At 49.4% G+C, this 14,485-nt stretch overlaps 1 protein-coding gene across 3 annotated transcripts in view; it reads right to left on the reverse strand.

The window, feature by feature from the left end:
• Positions 1–2,308: 2,308 nt before the first annotated feature.
• erbin (erbb2 interacting protein) overlaps positions 2,309–14,485 on the reverse strand; it is a 41,666-nt gene continuing 29,489 nt past the window's right edge. For 2 of the 3 annotated variants that reach the window (XM_079735362.1, XM_079735361.1), the window contains 13 exons: positions 14,192–14,291; positions 12,532–12,653; positions 11,669–11,842; positions 11,064–11,228; positions 10,600–10,717; positions 9,819–10,002; positions 7,634–9,185; positions 7,120–7,278; positions 5,827–5,883; positions 5,293–5,469; positions 3,421–3,513; positions 3,097–3,171; positions 2,309–2,653 (listed from right to left, as the gene is read on the reverse strand). In XM_079735362.1, the coding sequence (XP_079591488.1) occupies positions 2,546–2,653; positions 3,097–3,171; positions 3,421–3,513; positions 5,293–5,469; positions 5,827–5,883; positions 7,120–7,278; positions 7,634–9,185; positions 9,819–10,002; positions 10,600–10,717; positions 11,064–11,228; positions 11,669–11,842; positions 12,532–12,653; positions 14,192–14,291 (3,084 nt within the window). In that variant the 3' untranslated portion in view covers positions 2,309–2,545. The remainder of the gene's footprint in view (positions 2,654–3,096; positions 3,172–3,420; positions 3,514–5,292; positions 5,470–5,826; positions 5,884–7,119; positions 7,279–7,633; positions 9,186–9,818; positions 10,003–10,599; positions 10,718–11,063; positions 11,229–11,668; positions 11,843–12,531; positions 12,654–14,191; positions 14,292–14,485) is intronic. The other variant, XM_079735363.1, reaches the window with a different exon arrangement.

Below are 14,485 nucleotides of genomic sequence, written 5' to 3' on the forward strand. Positions count from 1 at the left end.
TAAAATCTCATTAAAATCTACTTGGGGCACTTTTAGGAGGGAATGTCACTTGGACAAAATATTTTAACAAAAAAAACATTGAATAGTTGGTTTGTAACCACGAAAAATCAACTATCGTTAAAAAAAAAGGAAAAATATTCATTCACCCAATTATCAAATGTCGCGATCATAAAGGGGTCAAACCTTTTTTGAATTAACAGTGTCATTTTCTTTTTGTTTAGACAGCGTCTCTTTATGAGCATAAGTCATTGTGCATGTCAAAATGATTTACATACAGGTACAGTGCATGACACAAATGCTGAAAATATGCAGGAATGGCTTTCACTGAATTAGTGTGAGGGGGATATACATTACTATATAAATATTGTACATATAATTTGGTGGTCACATACATATTCAAAAAATGTGTGAAGCCAATACTGTGTAATCATTTCCACCACTTTTGGAAACACGTCTCATCAAATAATCTTTTACCACTGGAGTCGGTCTATTTCATGCAGACAGCTGGTATACTGATCCAACGAGTGACCGTTACTGATGAAAAGGCATGTGATTTAAAACTTGCTTGAATACAAAGTTTAAACATTGGGATTTCTGCATTGATTAGAATTGGGTATGTTCAATTAGTAATTTGATGACCAAAAAAGAAACCAAAAAAGAAAAAAACAGCTGTTTATATTAACAATGCCGTTTTATTACAAAACATTTTTTCCACAATATAAAATGTATGTAAAACCAGTGATTACTAAAAGTCTTTCTTTAAAAATGCTGATCTTTTTAAGAATAAAAAATAAAGTTGTCTGTATTTTTTCTCTCTTCACTATTGCTAAGCCATAATGCAAAAACCAACAAAAAACAAAAAATGAATATACTCAACGATGAGTTGCTGTTTTTTGTCCGTTATGAATAAGTGAATATTGCTTGGGTCCCGGAAGTGAAACTGTCCTCCCGTATTCAAACAGTTCAAGGTCTATGGCACTTGACACCTTGCTTCTCTCTTTCACTCACTTTCTCACACAAACATTTTCTCACATGAACAACTTCTCTCACACACACACCAAAATCTTCTGCAGAACGAACAGAACCAAGACTGTCGCATACACACAGGAATTAAGTGAGAAGCTTGAAAGGATGGAGACATTTTGTACAAATAGGAAGGCAAACTGTGATCTTTTCCCCTCACGCAAACAGGTCAGACACTGAAACTCTTGCCCTATTAGTCGGCCCTCTTCAAACCCAATGTCAGCTCCTTATGAAAGGGAATAAAAGCCCTAAATTAAAAAAAGGAGCAGCGGAGAAAGTGTAGACTGATTAATTTAAAACCCTATTGTCTCTTCGTGCATCCAGCCCCTCTCCACTCTCCAAACATGCTTTGGATACCTAGCGAAGCCACACCCCCTCTGGTCTGCGAAAATCCTGCTCCGGTTGCATCCCAAATGGACGCCGCCCCTTTAAAAGATATGCACTACATCTATAATCTCATGGCTCTCCCAAAAAGGCCAGAACCTTCTCCGGCCCAATTCTCTCCATTCCTCGTCCCAAATTATCACATGCAGAAAAGCATCTTGTCGTGGTTTGTGTTTCAGCACCGAGGTTGTGTTGATATCAAGTCATATTGCGATGGTTGGTCCATAAAGGTGCTTGGTTGTTATTGTTGGCGTAAGCCCTGGCAGTGGTTTCCTTCCAGGTGTAAATGATAAAGCAGGTGTGGCTCGTCGACCCAGTAGGTGTGCAGTTGGAGTACCCCGATGTCAGTATTGCCCGAAAATATCACAGGATGAAACAAAGCTCTATGGTGGGACGTCTGTCGCCCTCCACGCCACACGAGGACATCAGTTTCACTGTCCCCTCTACACCCCACCCATAAACTACATTCATGTTCACACACACACAAAAAAGAAACTTACCATAACATTATCCCCCATTCCAGACCACACAGCCAACCTATAAGTGGTTTCAACGTACATGTTTTTTTAAATACAAAAAATCACGATAAAAGACCAGCAAAAAAAAATCAAGGCAAACTGAATGTTAAAAACGCTGGAGCGGTGCCCCCTAGTGGTCGGCGATAGTCTTACGGAAACCAAAGCACACCGATGGCTGATGAGTGATGAGGACGAATGAGTGGAATAAACTTAATGTTCTGTACAAAGAGAGCCCAACAGTGGCGTTGAGAACATTAACCCCTCCCACCCCACACACACAGGTTTCCTTTTTCATATAAAAATACTCCATTCCACAGTGATGGCCTCTTCCCGACGCATGCGTCCCGATGTTCCCCCCCCCCCCCCCCCCCCGATTTCCCCTTCTCACTGCGTGGGGCGTTATCACCCCTCTATGTTTCGTGGGACAAAAGGTTCTGCCGAGGTCTTCATCATAAATAGTTCACGTCATGAAAGACCAACGGATCTGTGTATAAAAATACAAATAAGAGTCGCCATCGATCTGTCTGCTGGTTCTTCTCCCGGATCACCTGGCCCTGTCTTTATTTCTGTCTGTCCTCGTTAAGTGTTCGGGTGGTGGGCGGGGGTCGCGCCCGGCGACCCTATGACAGCATGTCTCTCAGGATGATCAGGTCCACAGTGCTGGGGAACGTCTTCAGGAGGGAGACTGCGTACCCGTGATCGATGTTCACAAAGCTGTAGCCGTTCGCCTGTGGACAACAGATATGTATCCATGGTTACCCCCAGGGAGAATTAACTTCACACCTCAGTCGTGGGTCTCAACTCCAAGATCTTCATTCATTTTTTTTAGTTTAACAACTGTTACTATTCGGGATTCCTTTTTGCAGAGCCGGTATTGTAGGATCAACACAGCTGTCGCTCATAACACTGATTATGGGTCTGCTCCATTGATGAACCAGGTAGTACTAGACTAAACTAGCGAAGATATAGCTGTTGTTAGTATATGCTACACGTGAACCCTCCTAAGATGGTGCAATTTGATTGGTTCGCTATCTCGGGATATTGGGCAATATCCCATGATTGAGATTTCAAACTCGGGATATTGCATGTTCACGTCAGGCTCCTCAGATTCCGTGACGAGCTCCGTGACTAGTTCCTATTCCCCACTATTCTACCTTCTGCGAATCATTACCTGGAGAATCTTATCGCCAGGTTGAAGGACCTTGGATGCCGGCCCCTCTGTCTGGACCCTCGTCACGAAGATCCCCTGAGGGAACCACACACACCGAAAAAAGCATTTTTACAAACCACACACCTACATTTTATAATAGGATAAGATGTAAATATGGACTAAAAGGTGTCAACCACAGGTTGGCGAGAAAGCATTGTAAAACATTTGATAGTTGGCAGGGACCAGCTCATACAACTGGTTTGGCATCCGTTTCCAATGCATCCAAAATTTTGTGGTTTGTAACTAGTTCAATGAGAAGATCAATAGTCCAGAGTGTAGGCTTACGTTATCCTCCGGTCTGAAGGGGTTTCCCCGCCCGCCCACGCCACCCGATATGCTGAAGCCCAGCTCCGGACTCTTCTCCACCTTCACACACATCTGGAACAACAGCAGCAGAGCCACGAGTTAGTCACTCACAGTGAAACCATATCATCTTCAACACTTATTTGAACAGGGAGGCTCAGTCGAGTCCCATTACTCTACTTCAACCAGTCCCTGCACAGGCAATATGCAGCAGCAAGCAAACACATACTGATATGTAACCCTAAAGAGAGTGATATACAGTCAAATAAATAAATACACAAATTATTGAACACGTAGAGCAGGGGTCTCAAACTCGCGGCCCGGGGGCCAATTGAGGCCCGCGGGATGATATTTTGTGGCCCCCTACTTGACATCAAAGTTTAGTGTTAGTGCGGCCCGCACGTTGTCAAACACACATTTTTGATAAGTGGCTTGCCACGCTTTTTTATCACTTGTGATAAGGTGACCAGACAGTCCCAGTTTTGAGTTGCGTGTGTGATGCCCATGAGAGATCACATTGATTTCAAATATATTTGAATGAATTGAGGTTGGAAAACCGGTTCATGGTGTTGCAAGCACAGTAGTAATTTAGCGTTACGAGCAGCAGGGGGCAGTATGAGGCGGGGCGCCGGTTGCCGACCGAAAGTTTGCGACGGAGTGGGTTGCGTTGCGGTCGTCCTCTTTCCACGTGCTGTCGGAGAGGAAGGAAGTGATGTGCCCGTGTCTCTGTTTGTTATATGTATTTCAGGTTGGTATCGGTGCTTTTGAGCTTCGTGTGTTGATGTGTTGTTGTCCTCGAGTGTGTGTTGGTGTTGAGAGAGTTTGTGTGTGCGTGTCGGGACCTGTGTGTGTCGACGTTGGCTGCTAACGGCAGTGGCCCGGCAGCGGCGGGTGCTCATGTCCTCGTCCGTGTCTGAATGCGAGTGTGTGTTTGTCGCGTCGGTACGAATGCGTGTGTGTTTGTTGCGTCAGTGCGAATGTGTGGCTTCCTGTACATTTGGTTAAAGTTCATGTTTTTATCATTGTTGAGAGTTGTGATTTGTGTGTCTGTTTGCTCCGGGTTTGCAGGGAAGAGGAAACACAGTTAGTAAACTGTTTTGTGGCAAGGTTTAAACCTAAGAAAATACTAAATAATATTGTGTTATGTGAAGAGTGCATATATGAGAATATGTATAGTGGATTAATGAAGATTGAGTAGATCTCAAATTGTGTTCAAGTGTGAACTGTACAATAAATCTACTCTTTCCACGTGCTGTCGGAGAGGAAGGAAGTGATGTGCCCGTGTCTCTGTTTGTTATATGTATTTCAGGACGGTACAACACTGAAAGAGCACCATTTACACCCTGCTACGCGGCCCGGTTCACGGGACCCATAACACGTGTCCTGAGTCCCGACAAAAGCCAAAGGACGCTAAAATGTCCCGGTTACCACCAACCACTATGAAATGTCCCCTGCTGTCAGCGATCACATAGCCAACGTGATCTAATGATAGCCCGATCATTATCTTAGATTGGGTCAGTTGTGCTCATTTTTTCTGTGGAATAATTGATGCGGCCCAGCCCGACCCAGACTCTACCTCCGGCGGCCCCCAGGTAAGTTGAGTTTGAAACCCCTGACGTAGGGAAATGAATAAAAGAGTAACACATCAGGGAAAAATGAAATATTTCAGAGCAAATATTCAAATAAACAATTATTATTGCCAAGACCAAGTTAAGGGAGAACCTCAAAACAATGGACCCCACACGCCCCCACCAACAGCACCCAACCGTGGTCTTTCCCACCCATCTCCACCGCCAACCCTGTGCTCCCCCTAGGGGTGGTTCTAACACGCCCCCCACAGGGGACGGGGCTTACCTCCTGGAGGGCCTCCTGGGGCATGCGCGGGGGGCCGTGCTGTCCGGGCTGCTGGGACACCTTGAGCATCAGGTAGTCGATGAGCTGCTCGCGGGACGGGTGGCGCGCCATGGAGTTCTGGCTCATGGTGGGACGCAGGGCCGGGCCCGGGCCCAGCTGGCCGTTCACTAGAGGCACCTGGGGAGGGGGGGGACGACATGTGGTTATAAGTTGGGGGACACCCTAATGGGATATGAATCTGTGTGTTTGGGATCGTTGCTTGCTGGTGTTCAGTTTAGGTGGGTTGTTGGAGGAGCTTTGCCATGCAATGGACATAGCACTATTGGCCTTTCATCCTCTTTTATATAAGCAACATTATGCTGCTATAGCAACCTCCAACTTTTAGCTTAATACAAATTGTGCTCGCTCCTGCATTCCTACGTCCTTGAGTTCGGCCTGGAGCAGAAACGAGCAGGACGGATGAAAAACACACAATTCAGTTCATAGTTGTCGACTCATTGAGCCGAGGTCAAAAGCCCGACCTCTCCTGCTTACGTTTCTGTGAGGGTCCAGGGTGTAACTCTGCTGGCCCGGGATGCTGAACACGTCGTCCTAAACAGAGAGAGCGCAACCCCTATGTTAACATCCTGTGTCAATACATGGGCAGAAAAAAGCAGTTTGGTGGAATATTAAGAGGGTGATTAGGATTAACGCCAAAATGAAGGGTACATTAGGAATGGAGATTAAGAACTAGGGACAAAACCTAGGAAGGCCGATGCCAAAGTGTTGATATATTGATAATAAATCAGAAATATCCATCATTAATTTGGACCCGTCTCTACCACTCATTGTAAAACACGTGGAGGTTTATGAGAGCAGCATTTACAGGAAACATATCAACATGCCATCAATGGTCTTCCTAGGTCTTGCCAAATACATTAATTTCCCACAATTCAAACACGTCCTTCCTTAAAGGCTCTACTTCCTGCCACTTACCTCCGACAGACACAGTACTCATCTTCACACAGGTGGGGAAAGGTCATAGGAGGACTGATGTGAGCGACATGAGGCAGCGAGAGGAGGATGAAAGGGCATGAGAATGATTTGAAAGGGTCTGTTTAGTAGGTGGAGCAGGGGAGGGAGATCACGGTGGTGATAATCACAAGGGTTCACACGCCCACAGGTGACAACAGTGTCTTTCGACACCTGCAGGTTAGAGAGGGGAGGAAACGCTAAGGGGTCCCGAATCCTGTTCTAGTTTGAAAGGGGGCATTTCCTGCTGTGATGTTCCGAAAATGTAAAAAACTCCCTTTATCATCCCATGTTTTGTGATGTAAACACAAACAGTTATACCCAAGTGTATGTAAGTGCTTAAGTAAGTGTGACTGTGTAAGTTGGCCTTCCCAATATATATTCTGATAATATGTATATTTATTCATTAAATGTACATTATTAAGGCCTCTCACAACCCAGTTGGGAGGCCCATCCACACATGATTATCGAGAGTGATACTAAAGTACTAAAAATGCCCCTTTTAAAACAAGAGCTATTCTAAAATCACATTAGAGAACCGTATTAACCCCAGGAGTCAGTCCATCTTTCCGTCTGAGAAGACATCACAAGTCGGCAAACGTTTTCACTTAAAAGGCCAAATCTAAACTAGCCCAAGAATACATTTCCTTTCAAGCCAGATCAGTGATGACTCCTCAGTTCAAAGCGAAGGACCCAGGGAACAGAGAGAGAGAGACTGGAACACAGGATGATCTCCTGCTCTTGAGAGGAAGCAGCCTAAGGACTACTGGGAGTGGAGGTCCACGCTAGCCGGCTCGCTGACGACACCGTACTCACGCAGAAACCCGAGGGTCCGAGGGACAGGCCGTCCCGCGGACTACTGAGCAGAGAGCCCTGGCTGGCATGCATGGCCCTACGACCCCCGCCCGGGTGGTGGTGGTGGTGAGACCAGCCCAGCGGGGCGTGAGCGGAATTATAGGACCGAGACAGCGAGCTCTGAGGTGGAGAGGGGATGACATGGACACGGAGAAGCCCACACAGACCCCACTGTTCAGAGCGAGGCCTTACGACGGTGACCACCACTTAATAGAAGCTCATCAACAACAGGGTTAGTGTAGAGGCAGTCTGCTGAAACCTGTTAGTAGCATTTATGTTCTGGTGCGTCTTGTGCCACTCAAAACGGCATTTAAAGAGGCGGTGTGTGTGCGCGCGGGCGTGTGTATGCCAAGAAAATCATTGGTTCGAACTTGCGGCGTCCTTTAACATGACAACACTACAACAACAACAACGACGACAGCAACGACAACAACAACACGAGACACTTTTCTCCTTATTTTTTGTCATCCTTTACCTTTTCCATCTTCTTGGCCTCGATGTGCCTCATCACCTGGTCCCTCCAGTCGGTGGGCACGGGCCCCCGAGACCCGGGCCCCAGCAGGGGCCCGTCCAGCAGCGAGTGCTCCGAGCGCACCCGGCCCCCGGGCCTCTTGCTGGGGCTGAGGTGCTGGTAGTTGAAGTCGCTGACCGACATGGTCCGCTCGGGCAGCAGGTGGTCCTGGGGCAGGGGCCGACCGCCCAGGGGCCGCGTCGAGGCCGGCGCGTCCATGCTGTAGGTGCGCGCGGACAGGGGCCGCTGCAGGGCGTGGCTCATGGCCAGCGGACCCCGGCCCAGCGTGTGGATGTCCCGGTAGGTCATGTACTCGCCCTCGGGCAGCTGGTAGCGCCCCATGGAGACGGCCGAGGAGCCGCTGCTCTGCCGCTGCAGGGTGCTGCTGCGGCCGGGCCCCTGGGGGCCCCCCGAGGAGGGGACGGAGGGCTGCAGCCGGTCCTTGGCCCACATGTCGCCGGGGGCCCGCGCGGGGTAGCCGGGCGGCAGCGCCTGGTTGCGGTTGGAGTAGTTGGTGTTGGCCAGGGAGTTCTGCTGCTGCGGCAGCGGGGGGCCGGGGGGGTAGCCCTGGAGCTCGGGGGGGACGGCGGTCCGCTGGGTCCAGAGGCCGTCCTTGGGGCCCGCGGGGGGGGGCTGGCCGCCGCTGGAGTACTGGATGTTGTACTGGGGGGGGTGCAGGCCCAGGGCCATGCTGGAGGCCACGGGGTACCGGCTGCTGCTGGCGGCGGGCTTGTTGGCGGCGAGGAGGTCCGAGGAGGAGGACGAGGAGCCCGGGTACACCTGGAGGTTCTGCTCGTTGAGCAGCGAGGCCGACTTGCTCCGGACGATGCTCTGGCCCTGAGCCGCCGCCGCCGCCGCCGCCGCCGCCTCCGCATCCATCATCATCGCCCGGCCGGCCGCCTGCCCGTCGCAGGCGTCGTCACGGACACCGGCGTCGATGGAGTACAGCCTCATCCCCACGCCGCCGCTGCTCTCCATGTTGCCGATGCTCTGCGCCTTCGCCACCGTGGGCGGGGCCAGGAGCCGCTTCTCGGGGGACAGCTCCTCCGTGCTGCGCGAGAGGGACGCGTCCACGCCGCCCTGCTTGCTCCCCACTCCGTTCAGACGCTCGCCGACGCCACGCCGGCCGCTGTTCTCCAGGTGCTCCCCGTTGTTGTTGTTGTTGCCGTAGTGACCGCGCCCCTCGTCCGCCTGGGTCTGGCCGCGGGTGTACCTGGCCGGGTTGTCCGGCCGCCCCAGGTTGTCGGTGGCGGGCGGCGGTGGCAGCGGCTGGGAGACGTTCATGTTGATCTGGTCCCAGCGCGTGTAGCCGTCCACCGCCCCGTTGTTCACCTCCTCCACGCCCCTCTTCAGGAAGGAGAGGCGGGCCTCCACCGACAGGTCGTAGTCGCCCAGCGGCCCGGGGGGCAGGGCGCGCTGGGAGCGCAGTGCCGCCTGCAGGGACGAGGCCGAGCCATTGCCGTTGTGGAGGAAGGGCGTCGTCTCCTTGGCCGGGTTCATGTTCTCGTCCTCCAGCCTGCGGGAGAAGCGACACGGAGGTGGTGAGGGGGACTCAACAGCACAGGGGTGAGGCTGAGGGAGACACACTAACTAACGGACGGACCAGCAACATGGAGTCACAAAGAACTTTAGATCACACTCCAGTTTGGAGACTCCTCGTTTGGTTACGTTTGAAGGTGTTCACTTAGGCCTTAAGGTTTTAACCTATAATGTAGCTTTGTTTGTTTTTTCCATTTATTTGTCTATTTTGATGAGCATTTTACTTTCAAAGTGTGATCTTTGGGGGCTGCGGAGAAGAGGTGGGTAAGGTGGGGGGATGGGGATGAATGCCCTGTTTGATACTTTCATTTGTTGTCTGAACAAAAGAAACAACCAAAAAGAAGAACCGAGCATCCTAGCATCATTGCTTGTCAAAATCCCAACTGCAGATCATTGATCAAGCGAGCAGCGTTCTCACACAAAGCTAACCTTACTACTACAAAAAGTTCCTTAAAACGCTTTCATATGACTATTTCATGGAGATTCCGTCAAAGACAACTTTCCATCGCCGTGATAAAAGTGATGCAATATAATCTGATCTGAGATCAGTTTCCAAGAGGAGGCGACATTGAGAGCGTCATCTACGGGACGACTGGTGCACGACTCCCACCTGCTCTTGGGCAAGAAGGGCATCTTGGCCTCCTTCTCGGGGGTGCAGAGAGAGTTCTCCTGGCTGCTGTCCGTCGTCAAGGAGACCGAGTCCGACATGCGCGACGGCGACGAGCAGTTGCTGTTGTTCTGGTTGCTGTTGGCAACCGTGTCGTCCAGGAGGGAGTCGGCGTCCTTCCCGTCATCTGATGTGCAGAAACAGAGAGCTCTTTGTTAGGGTCATTGTAGCTAGAGAGTCTTAAAGCTTCAAGGTAAACCAAACCCAGAGGCAACTTGTTTTAGATGAGGGTAGATGTGGTACGTCATACAGTAGTGCTATGAGTGATCCATGTTCAAATCTCAATTTAAACTCACAACGTTTTCAAAATGGTCTCTGGCTTGAGATTTCTGTAGTGTCATTGATATAACACAATACCTTATCGCACTACACCGCTTTGTTGAACGCTTAATTCTGATCAATTGGTCACTGGACAATTAGGGCAATTACTCGTCGCTTATTCCTAAACAACAGATTGTTGCTATGAATAACGACTCTTTTTCCAACCTTTAAAGGATCTTTTTTGGAATTGAAAAAAAACAATACTATGTAATTTCTTGACAGAAATACGTGACAGAGGGGTCTAGTATGGAGGAGCTGTACATCATACCTTAGCATGATCAAAGCACATCCCTAACATACTGATGACAATGAATACCGGCACAGCGTCTGCCACATGATGGGACAGAAGCCGCTGAAGAGACACCAAAGGACATGAATGTAAGTAGGACGTATAGTTAAGCACCTTTCTTGTCCTTGCTGAGGGTCACCACTTTGGGCTGGTTGATGGAGATCTCAATGAGGGGTGGCCTCATCTCCGCCACCTTCATCTCCTCCTCTTCATCAGACAGATCCTCAGAGTCCTGCAGACAGCCGCAGTTGGTTCATTATGTGATCGATAAACAAGCACGCGCACACACACACACACACACACACACACACACACACACACACAGTGTAGTTCCGGCTTTTTGGGGTTGCCTCTATGCACAGCACATGTCAGGGATAACAGATGCAATGGATGTGTGAGAAGACACCACTTTACTGACATCAAACAGAATATGCATCACTATAGAATTCCATGTGATCCATTATGTAAATCGAATGTTAATGAATCAAAAGCATTTCGCCGGGCACATGGCTCCATGGTCCCCGTTGTCATGGTGACACTGTGAGGTTGCGAGCCAATGAGATCGCTGCAAGCAGTACCTCCAGCGTGTCCTCGTGTCTCATCATGGAGGGGTCCGAGGACTTGTAGGGGGTCTTCTGGGAGCTGTAAGACTCGGAGCTGTCCTTGGGGGCAGTGGAGTCGTCGGCGTGGGAGATGGGCTCCGCGTCCACGGCCTGGCCGTTGGCGCTGGGGGCCTCAATCACCTGGGGGGGGGGGGGCGGGGCAGAGAGCGTGGGGTTGGGTCATGAACTCACGTCGTTATGACAGCATGTCAATCAAATATAGGTTACAAAAAAACAGGGACAATTTCTACAAACTCAAGTAATCCATTACATTGCTGTACTTTGTGTTACTTTAACCAGCTAGTAAGACGATACCAATAACAGCAGAAGTGGCATTATTTTAGGTAGCCGTCATTAAAGAGGGGTTAGGCATCGAGCTAAAGGACTAAGGCCTTAGGGAAGTGTGCGAGATCCCCGAGCCAAAGTGGACACAGTCCGGTATTAGGATTCCTCTAGACCCTGGTCTAAAGGACGGACCTACCCTCCCATCTCTGGATGACTAACTGTGATCGCAGCTCGCCCTTTAGAGGAGGAGCCCTCCACAGAGGGGTATAAAGGCGGGACATCGCTCCGCTACACACCTTGACGCCCACGTCCTGGATGCCGATGTGGTTCCTCTCCTGGGGGCGGCCGTCCCTGCCGGACCCCTCTCCGGCCTCGTCCTCCTTGAGGCGGTGGGCCACGGACTGGGCCGTCTTCACCATGTTCTTCAGCTCGTCAGGGTACGGGGTGGGGTACCGCTTCAGGTTCCCCTCCTAGCAGGACACACAAACACACACACAAACACTCTGAGTCAGCTCTTTGTGGGGACATGGAGGGCAGAAGGCCCGCCTATGGGCTGCTCTTATGAAGTTCAGTTTAGTGCACACACCACACACACACACACACACACACACACACACAGGAACGCACAACACACACACTATAAATGAATCATTTCCGTGGGGACGGTAAGGGAACACTGCTAACGGCCAGGTATTCAAAAGGTTATTCACAGGTTAAAAAGTCAGGTTAAAAAGTCTTAAAACCGCACAGTATTACAGTTCAATTATTTAACTGCATTACCCTGCCGTCAAATAAATGAAGACATTACATATACAAATACACATATTATGAATATTTTGTTCCACTTTTCTTCCTCTGTACCGTCAGCACAAAGCCTAAAGCACAAGGCCATGTCGCGACAAAGAGAGACAGAATATTTTATTTTGAAGACTATAAAATAGACCTTGTGATAAAGTGTCCTTGACGATAGCGAGCAGAAACAAACACTGCGGCGCTCCATCCATGCGCCGCTTGTTCAGCTCTGCTCAAACCGTACTGGTTTGGGGACCCTACTGGTTCTACGGGCTGCCCTACAAACATGAACCGGGCTTGGGGCTGCGTGTGGGCAGGGCTTAAGTGTCCGGGCAGCGAGCGCGAGGGGGAGGGGAGAATAACTCACCCTGGGGGGCGTCTCCCTCTCGTCCTTGTCCTCGTCACACTCGAAGGCCACCTGGGCTCTCTGCTTCCTTTGTTCCTCCCACAGCGACGGGTTGAAGCTCTCCGTGTCGGAGTTGGGGGTGTCTGATGACGTACACACACACACACACACACACACACACACACACACACACACACACACACACACACACACAAAAATAGAAACACATGCAGAGACACACACACACACACACGCAGAGAAAGGCCCACACACACACACACACACACCAAGTCAGTAAACATGCATAACATTACATGAAAACATCTGGCACTTTATCCTCTTTTTAACCAATTATTAAATATGTATGATTGCTAATATTGATCCCATTAAAAACAACCTTCCACCTATGTTATTCTCTGAGGTTAACTCATTTCTAACAGAAAGCCATGTTCTGTTGAAAATGTCTGAAAGCAATTCTACAAAACAAACAGCAGATGGCGCCCAGCACAAACAAGTATCTTATCACATGTAGTGGATGTGAAGGGAATTTAACCCTATGGCGGCACAGAAAATGTCCACATCAATATAGTCATTAACAACACTTGGGTAATATTGCTATCAAATAAAATTCTATATTTTTTCATCCAACTATTAAAATGAAAGTGATCACCCTTTTCCAAAATGCTTTGCTATAAAAACTAACTTGAAAAAGCAACTGTCCTCAGCTTTAAAGGTTACATTTTTCACTATAAAGACTGAATAAAGCAATTCTGAGATGTTAAACACACCAGTCTTCCTGCTGTTCTATTGTATGTGATCCGATCAGAGCTCCAGCATTAAAGAGCCCTTTATAAAACATACATGTCGGATTTGCTCAGTCAGAACACTCCCGGCGTGGCTCTGAAATGGACCGGGACAATAAGGAACTCCCAGGGAACACTGGCGAGCTCAGGGAGAATGTACCGCTGGCTGGAGATTACAGCTATCCTCAGAACAACACGGCACACCCTCGACGTTTATCTTGACATTCGAGCTCAACCGTATTGTATGGGCTTTGTCGTTGCGTAATCTCATCGCTGAAGCTTAGCAAACGACGCCACACGCACATTGCAATCTTGGCCCCTTCTTGCGGTCGGACACAGAGAATTACAATTCGAACGCGACTCAGATCGTTATGGGGGAAATGGACGGGCTGCAGACCGCTAAGCAGTGAATGGTTTGATAGACGGCTGTCTGTGTCTCCTGTATTGAAGTCTACTCAGGATGTGCATTCACCTCCTCTTAAACGCCTGGGGCGATACGCATGTCGCTAAGCGGACTCTGATACGATCCAGGAACCGTAATCTCAGTTAGAAATGACCCAGTGCGATTTAGTTTGATAAGTGATCACTTCCGTCTGTTCAACTCATCCATATCCCATTCTGATTCCAAGTCAGCCTCATAAACTCGTGTTGAATATCCTTCAGCCATCGGTTTCCTAAACCACCACGGGAATAAATGCGCGTAATGCTTTTGGTAATTACTATGAAGTAAGAAAAGGTATATTAAAAAAGATATTGCGACCGGAGTCGGGGGTCGAGATAATGATGGGCCATTGCGGTCGGCCATCTTGCTGGAGGAGGCCCAGAGGAGGGCAGAGGAAATAATGAGAGCCAGGAGGAACAAAGAGACAGGAACTCACACTCCTCGGCCCGGGTCTGCTGGGGGAACATGTAGTTGGTGAGCACCGTGTGATGGGTTTCAGGGTCCTCCTCCTTCTGAAGGGGAATCAGGGGCTTGGACTGAGGGTGGGAGACCCCACAGCCAGGGTGGGGAGAGGGGGAGAGGGGGAGTTAGCTATGATCGCTCTGCAATCACCGGCACCTCGCACAAATTTCAAACCCAACCGTGTGATGCTGGTCTATGCTGTGCTGAGGCAGAATGTGTGTGTCTGTGTGTATGAGTGAACATGTGAGTATCGACTAGCGTTTGTGGT

This window comes from Pollachius pollachius (assembly GCF_949987615.1).
Source record: "Pollachius pollachius genome assembly, chromosome: 4".
Lineage (NCBI taxonomy): Eukaryota > Metazoa > Chordata > Actinopteri > Gadiformes > Gadidae > Pollachius > Pollachius pollachius.